Here is an 8,976-nt window from a genome sequence, read left to right on the forward strand (position 1 = left end):
AGGTCATCACACTAGTAAATAAAATAAAACTTTTATTTTCTTAGTACCGATTGTCCAGCATTTCCAAAAAAAAAAAAACCCACCAATCAGGAATACAAGTTACAATCACTCTCATGAATGTTTTTTTCAATGACCAAGCTCACCTAACTCAAACTGAACATGCTTGAGCCACATCTTCAACCAGTCTAATAGTATCTCGCAATCCATCCTACATCTTTAAAAGAAAAAAGGCCAAGCCAAAGAGGCTCTGACAAGAAAAATCTCAGTAATTCCAAACAGTTCCCATTTGTCAGTCGAACCACACAAAGAATCAACTAAAAAATCAAATGATGCTGAAGCTCCCTTTCAAAAAAATCAAGTGAAGCTTTTATATCCAATATCATCTGTCCCAGGGTCAAGCCTCTCAGGTATTTTGGATCTGAAATGTTGCCAAGCAGCCATGAGTGGATGTGTTATAGGAATAGGAAGAGAATTAAAGCATTTGGTATTGAACATATCATCATCCTCACTCATGCTTGATCCCTAAAAGTTTCATTGCTAGCTCCCAGGTAACAATTGCTGCTGCATTGGCCGGAAATGCCCGAACTATGGTGGGACCCAGACCTGTATAGCATCCTTTAAGTCCAGCCCTCCTGTAAATCTACAACAGAAGACCCATTCAGCTTCCCTCTCTTCTAAGAACCCAAAAAAGGAACAAGAAAATGCTTTTCCATCTACTTTTCTTCCATTTCGTAAACAGATATAATAGAAGAAGGCTGCCATTAATGACAGTCATGAAATGGAGGTAATCGAGATGACTTACCGAGCTCAAGATTTGAAACGGATTTCTTGAAGAGCTTTTATCTGGGGAAGTCTGTATTATGGTTTTTGCCACATCAAGGGGCAAAACAGCAGACCAAAACTAAAAGAATGGCAGGAAAAGTTTTTTACGATATGATGGGTAATTAGTGGAATCAGAGACTGAAATATGTGAAACATAACACTTTAATAAGAAACATGCTGAAGTTGTCAAGAGGCTTACAGCTACACCACCAAGGCCACCACTCAAAATCCCAATTCCCGCGTCAATCAAGTGGCTGTTTTCAGATGAAGCAGCTTTTAGTTGTGAATGCATGTAATAACGAACATACTCATAAATACTAAAAAAGACTGCATTGCCACTAGATTCTCTTAGCAATGTTGTAAAACCTCCACGAAAAATGCCTGTAACCTGAAAGGTGTTATGTCAGATTAAAAACAGAACATTCATAATGATGCTAAATGCAGATGATTTTCTCACCCCTTCAGTTTTTACAGTTTTAAGGGCACAATCAAGGGGACCACTGTATCTACTTGACTTTGGAACCAAAGAGTCAGCACCTTGAACTTGCATCCTACACTGAAAAGCTCATTGTTACAAGGTACCATCAGAAGCAACAGAGCAAATATGGAAAACAATCTTGCAACAAACAAACCCTCCCATTCACTTTACCTTCACCAGCTCTGATGGACATAACACAAAACTGATGAGAGCTCCCCCAAAAGCTGCAGAAGGAATAATCACTTGGGGCTGTGGGCAACTACTTTGTACACCTCCCTTCATGATAAGAGAAAAAATGAAAAATTTAACAATTTGTTCAGTAATTATATAACAGATGCAAGACCGTTCAGAAGAACTATATCCACAAAATCAGTTAATAGTGACTGTTTCACAAATAATATAATTTCAGCCGACTAAATTAAAGACAAACCTGCAGTGACTGCTTTGTTTGGGAATAAACACCAAAAAGGAGAGAACTCTCAAAAGCCACCCCAACAAAAGATGGTGTTGCCCCTCTATAAAGTCCTCTAAACTGTCAGAGACAAACTTCACTTAGTTTCTCAAGTAGGAAAAAAAAATGTGGAAAATTCAAATCATACAACCACCCCCACCCCCACTTTTCTCCTTTTCTCTAAATAAAGGCAGGGGATGGGGGCAAAGACATCCTACATTGTCATTTCAGAACAATTTACAAGTTGGCGATGGCACGATGCCTAAAATGTTGGGTTTTATGCATTATTATAGGCAATATTGTTATATAAACTGGACAGGAAAGAGAATTTTGTGTGATATAGATCACATTTCAGACCATAAAACATAACCAGTCCACTAATTTGTTCTTGATGTTACTATCATAAACAACTACAGATAATTGTTCAAAGACTTGGATATTGATTCATAATATAGAGAGAGGTTGCAGATGCTTAAATGCAAATGACTTCACTCTCAACTACCTTAATGTTAGTATTGAGTTGACAATTTAAAGACTAGATGAGTACTCAACTTCCAGATTTCCCGACATAATGCAAGAGATCACATTACACAAATGCCCCTAGCTGCCCAAAGGCTTTGATGCAAATTCTTATGATGTTCAACCAGCCAGTTAGACCCAAACTACTAGTTGAACTTTAGAAGGTGGCAGGTTACAGCTAGAATAGGTGAAACCTGACCAACTACGCAGACAGAAAAAATTAAAAAATTTTGGGGAGAAGAGGGCAGAGGGGGGTGGACAATGAGTACTCAGAAGTAAATCTGTGAATTATCCTTGTATAATTCGGTTTTAAATATAAGTTTGAATATCACAAAGCAAATATAAGGTTAAATATTTATATAAACACAATGGCATTCAAGATAATAAGGTCCTTTATGCAATGGAAACTTAAGATTGAATTAACCTTCTTTTTGGACTCTAATTGATGGATCACCAAAGAAATCGCCTCACATTCATCAACCTAAATTACACATATGATAATAACCATGGCTAATTTTGTCTAGGCAAGGACCATTATTGTCATGATAACAAGGTCCACAAATTTTCGAATCTAAAAGCCTTCTTGCCTCTTCTAATACCAACTCCATCCAAAATAATAGGGGAATGATCAAACAATAATATAGACGATAAACATTACTAAAATGCTCCTCCCAATCCAAAGAGACCAGAAATCTGTCCAGGCAAGATAACGAAGAGGCCCCTGTTTTATTTTAGTTAAGAAGCTTAAATTGCTAAAGCAAGATCTATTTAAGTGGTTATAAGGAGGTGTTTGTGGAAGTTATTAGTAGGTCAGTCATATGGAGGGCAGACTGCAATCAACAAAGGAGAGAAGTGTTAGAGATTCTGCTACAATAACTCTAGAGACACAAAGATTTTCAAAAATATTTCACATTTACCAAGGTGGCAAGTTGTTTATGGTAAATGATAAAGTCATGTTAGTGGTAGGCCCAAATGAGAACCAATAAAAACCTACCAATTCAACTATAGTAAAAATTGTTGTGTATTTACTCATTCTTCTAAGGCAGAGCTAGAAAAAGTCATTCTGATGGAAGAAATTAGTTAGAGACCAAAAATCACGAGCAATTGGATAAAGGAAGGTGACCGCAATACTAAAGTTTTTCATCAGTTGCCAATTCACATAGACGATACAATCATATTGATCAATTTCAAGTGGAGGGGAATATAACTGACAATCAGGGGAGGCTTAGGGTAAAAATAGTAGAGGACTATAATGGGCTACACACAAAGTCGACTACTTGGAGGCTGCAATTGGATGGCTCACCTTTTAGTGCTCTAGATCTAGCATCAGCTACTCAATTAGAGCAACCTCTAAAGAGGTTTAGATTTTCCAGGCCCTTACAAGTCTGAATGGGGACAAGGCACTACGTCCGAACGGCTATACAATGGCTTTTTTCCAGGCTCGCTGGAGTGTGGTGAAGGATGAAATTTTAACTTTTTTTCAAATACTTCCAAGCAAGTGGTGGTTTTAAGAAAAGTCGGCATGCTACATTTATAGCCCTTATTCCTACAAAAAAAAGTAGGGGCCATGAATGTCGAGCATTTTACACCCATCAGTCTCATCGGAAGTGTGTACAAAATTCTAGCTAAGGTCCTTGCAAACAGTTTGATGAATGTAATGGGAGAGTTGATATCTAGTACACAAAATGCTTTTATTCATGGGAGATAAATCCTAGACTTTTTCTTGACTGCAGAGAAATGCTTGAAGAGTAGGTTATGGGAAAGACTTTCTGGGGTCTACAAACTTGACTTAAAAAAAGCTTATGATCATATGAATTGGGACTTCCCACTGTATATACTGAGATGTGGTTTTGGTGAATGAGGGTTGAAGTAGATTTTTTCCTTGTATTTCTACAATCCATTTTTTGGTGCTTGTGAATGGGACTCAAAGTGTCTTCTTTGCAAGCACTAGGGGTTTACAATGATGGGGATCCTTTACCTCCACTCCTTTTTGTTTTTGTGATGGAAGCTCTAGGTAGAATGTTTTTCAGGGCAGAGGAAGGGGGTTTCTTGTCAAGGTTTTCAATAAAGACAAACACCTATGTTATGAAGATTTTACACTCGCTTTTCACAGATGATACCCTCATTATGTGTTGTGCAAGGCCAGAAAAATTGCGGTATCTTCGCTTTACTCTTTTGCTTTTCAAAGCAGACTCAGTGTTGAAGATAAATCTGGGTAAATCCAAAATGATGGGAGAGGTTGCAAATATGGGAGCACTAGCAGATACCCTTGGGTGTAAAATGCAGACCTTACTTTCGAAATATTTGGGTTTGCCTCTAAGAGCTCAATTCAAAGCAATACCTATTTGAGATGGCATTCTTGAATGAATGGAGAAGCGGTTAGTATGATGTAAAAAGATTAATCTCTCTAAAGGGGGAAGGCTTACTCTAACTAAAAGTACGTTTTCAAATCTCACTACATACTGTATGTCCTTGTTCCCTCTCCTAGTTAGCATGGTTACTGTATGGAGAAAATTTTAGAGGGATTTCTTATGAGGTGGTTTGGCAGGTGAGGTTAAATTCCACCTTGTGAATTGGGACTCGTGATGTTATCTTTTCAGGACAGGGGTTTAGGGATTAGACGTTTCATGGTTTTCAATCAAACCTTGTTAGGGAAATGGCTTCAGTGTTTTGGATTGGAGACAGATTTTCTATGGCGTAGGAGAATTCCCACTAAGTATGGGCTTTCACAGGATGGTTGGTGCACAGCTCCTGTGGGAGGGACCTATGATGTGAATCTTTGGAAACATATAAGGGATGGGCCACGTTTACAAATTTTGTAAACTACGAGGTAGGAATAGGGATAGAATTCAGTTTTTGGCATGATTGTTGATGGGCTGATGAGTTTTTTAGGGATTGCTATCTGAAAAATTTTCAAATTACTAGAGATAAAAAGGCAATGGTGGCTGATTATTTGACTATGTCAGGCAGTATCCTTCATTGATACCCAATTTTTATTTGAGCTACATATGATTGGGAATAAGAATCTTTGGATTCATTTTTGGATGATTTGTACTCCAACATCAGGAGGATTGGATGAGTTGGAGTTTGTTTAAGGCTCGGAAATTTGAAGTTGGCACTTATGACCGTGCTTTGCAAATAAGTGGGGATTCCTCCTTCCCCTAGTGAGTTATTTGGAGAGCAAAATTTCAGCCCTAGGTTGGTTTCTTTATGTGGGTAATAGTGAAAGGCAAGCTCATAACAGCAGATAATTTAATGTGATGGGGAATTGTTCTTCCTGATTGGTGTGCCATGTGTAAGTAGGATGGGGAGACAATCAATCAATTATTTCTACATTGTTGGGTGGCTAGAGAGCTATGGAGTTTTATGTGGTGTCTTCTGAGTGGGAAATGGGTGGTGCCACCCAGATTTACTGCTATGTTGGGCTGGGCTTCCAGTTAAGAAGGATAGGTTCTTATTTGATATGAACTGTTTGGAGAGAAAGGAATTCTCATGTTTTTGAAAATAAATATTCTTCTATAGCCCAGCTTAAATCACAATTAATGGACACCTAATATGCATGGAACCAGGCTCTCTCTCCTTCCCTGGACTGTGGTTCTGATTTGCTGTCTTTTCTAGATAGCATGTTTCTCTATTGACTCTTTTTTCTTTATTTTTGTCTTTGTTTGAGAGCTCCATAGTATACTCCCTGTGTACTGAAGCCTCATCCTACCCCCCCCCCCCCCCATTTAATGAAATTATACTTCAATATTGGTAAAGAAAATAAAAGAGATAATCTTGTCTCTCAAAAATGAAAAAATTCAAGAACCATACTCCTTCAGTCTTCAGTATTCTTGTAGTGCAATGCCAACCACTCCTGTATGAAACCCCATGTGCTTCAGTATTGTGCTTTTGCAGCTTCACCTAATATGTGAATTACACAAACAAGTGAAGCTTAAGAACGCAATTTTATTGGAACAAAAAAAAACCTATACAAACAGATTAAATAAATTCAATCATTTTCAAGTCCCAAATGATCATCTTTCAAGAAAGGCCCATAATGTGCTGATTTCATCAATAATCATATAAAGGGAAACTTTTACTTTACCAAAAGAGTGAAACCTGACTGTGGTAAAATTGTCCAAAAGACAGCTGAAACAAAATGTAGATCACAAGAATGCCGCTATATGATATTCACTTGACCAATTTTTCATAAGAAGAAAAGTATTTCTGGATACCATTAAGTTGTTGAGCAGGAAAATATTCACTGATTCTGATGCATTGTGGTGAAGAAAGGATGTCTTAATTCATAGTTTGCATGACAATGAAGAAATTTTGTATTTATACTACTTCGCAATCACATTGCGCACCTTATACACGCATTCAAACTCTTTATATTTGTGGTCCATTTGAGTAGTACCCCTTATTATCACACTTATCCAAAAACAAAAAAGTAGTAACTCTAGTTTTTGCAAGTTCCTATGCAGGATGAAAACTCCCTTTGAAGTGGGAAGCAAAGCACTGCCAAAGCTTTTAATAAAGCTACGGGAAGCTCAATTCTTGACACTTAATAGAATACAAAATCCATACATAGACTTCCTCTCTCTTGTCTTATTAATTACAAAACTTAATGTGATACCCCAAATTGTGTGAATTTGATTGGATGAATTATATAAGAGTGTTGTGCAGGCATGTGCTGAGCCCCACAAGGAGCTCTAATCATAACTTGTCTAGCCCTTTTGGGGCATTGTGGAAATGTAGCTAGGACTTGCTTGGGTGACAGCACTTTGAATTCTGTAGTATTCAAATTTTCCAACTTTCACAGAAACTAACAACTATGTTTCCAGCAATTCACAGCAAAACATGAAATTGCCTAATATGGGTAGAATAAACATAATCAGAATTACTGTCATAGCATATAATATATTGGTAAAACTGCAATCCATGTCATTTCTATATTCTAGAGAGGATTCCTTGTTGATGAAGATTCATTGTCAACTTTTGCTTCTTCCAATTTTTAAACAGCTCATTTTTAACAATACATTAAGCAAAAATAATCAAACTGATACCAACCTAACTCCCACCTCTATAGGTATGGTTCACCTGAATTCCATTTAATTAATCGTAAACAAAATAAAACAAAGACAAAGAAACAAGATTTTCAAACTGATCCTTTTTAACATGTGCGATTAAAAAGATATATAATTCAAACTTTTGGGGAGAGAACAACTTCGGGGTATTCCAATTGAGTAGTTAATATAACGTATAGACATACCACTTAACCCAAAAGCTTACGCCTATGCGTTTGGCCCAACTATGTTTATGTCAACCATTCACTCTTGTCATTACTATTCAACGTGGAACTTCCCTCACACGTGCATACCCAACACAAAACAAACTAATACCATCCTGAATCCAATCTGTAGGTAAGGTTAACTTGCACTATCTAAATTTTCATTTGATTAATTGTAAAAATAAAAATAAAAAGACAAAGACAAAGAAACAAGATTTTCCCAAATTAAAATCTTGGGCTCAAAACTCACTCAAACTCCTCACAATTCGACTTCTTCTACAGAAAAATTAGACACCCAGAAAAGAAAAATGCATTAAAATTACAAAACAATGGGATCTTTAAAAGTGAAACATGGGATTGAATAGATACATCATACATGTGCTTATAATTTGTATAATAAGAGTTACCTTAACTGTGTCGAAAGGGTGACCCGTGATGACAGTGGCCACACCGGCGACTAAGCCTGCCACATATTCCTTGTAACTGGAACTCTCCGCCATCTCTCTCTCTCTCTCTCTCTCTCTCTCTAAACTTTCAGTTACTAATAGTCACTAACTATGGGACTGACTGGGACTATTATATGGAATTCCATGTCACAGACTCACAATGTCACTCGACACAAATCTCTCTCTCCACCTCTGATGCTACTATGTTTTTTATTACGTGGGTTTTTAGGGGTTCGTCTGAGATTCTTAGAAGGATAATGGGCTATTGCCTAATTTGATTTATTTCAGGTGGTTCTACTAACTTCATTACGCCAAGCCTAGGTTCTCTTTTACTTTTTATTTAGGGTTAAAAACGAGTTGAGCTTTGTCGAGTAGTGCATGTTCAAGTTTGGCTCGTCAGTAAAATACAAAAACTCAAGTTTGGCTTAAGCTTGAGACAAGCCTAAAATATTGTTTAAGTTTGAGCTCGTGGGAAAGCCAAAAAGTTTGAGCTTGGCTTGGCTTGGTTCATTAGTCAAGCCAGACTTGATCTTAATATCAAGCTCAAACTTGAGCTTAGATCAAGCTTTTGAGCTTGAGATCCAACAAAATTACATTATCAAATGTTTAAATCTCCCAAAATCAAATAAACAAAAATAAGAGGATAGCATACTCATTTTATCATGCTTATAGTCCCACCTATAATTAGCCATTGTTCAAACTACAACTTTACAAAATTAAATCCATCCATTCATCTTTCATTGTCTATAGCTTCATCAATTGTTTAAAATATAATTTTTACATCCACATTAGATGGAAAAGAACTTGAAAACGACTTGTTTTGTAATCACTGTGAATAGGAAAGGATTAACAAGTTTCATAATTTTACATTAGATGGTGGATAAGGAAGGACCATATGTGGCCCACTTATAAATTTAATATATATATATATATATATATACACACACATATATATTTATAATGAAAGTCTAAACTAGTGCTTGATCAG

The 8,976-nt window shown here is 36.8% G+C and overlaps 1 protein-coding gene across 3 annotated transcripts; it reads right to left on the reverse strand.

Annotated features, from left to right (window-relative positions):
* LOC115992357 (mitochondrial arginine transporter BAC1) lies at positions 1–8,310 on the reverse strand. Of its 3 annotated transcripts, XM_031116536.1 has the most exons (9): positions 7,950–8,300; positions 6,084–6,173; positions 1,731–1,832; positions 1,472–1,576; positions 1,280–1,378; positions 1,022–1,210; positions 803–901; positions 510–640; positions 1–418 (listed from the first exon to the last, which is right to left on the reverse strand). In XM_031116536.1, the coding sequence occupies exons 1-9, from the start codon at positions 8,040–8,042 to the stop codon at positions 355–357; spliced, it is 972 nt and encodes a 323-aa protein (XP_030972396.1). In that variant the 5' UTR covers positions 8,043–8,300; the 3' UTR covers positions 1–354. The 3 variants fall into 3 exon arrangements, 2 of the variants coding, with proteins under 2 accessions (XP_030972396.1, XP_030972398.1); XM_031116538.1 differs by having other exon boundaries at positions 402–640; XR_004092486.1 differs by having other exon boundaries at positions 402–640; positions 1,022–1,203; positions 1,280–1,576; positions 7,950–8,310.
* Positions 8,311–8,976: the final 666 nt, after the last annotated feature.

This window comes from Quercus lobata, chromosome 5 (genome assembly GCF_001633185.2).
Source record: "Quercus lobata isolate SW786 chromosome 5, ValleyOak3.0 Primary Assembly, whole genome shotgun sequence".
In the NCBI taxonomy this organism is placed as follows: domain Eukaryota; kingdom Viridiplantae; phylum Streptophyta; class Magnoliopsida; order Fagales; family Fagaceae; genus Quercus; species Quercus lobata.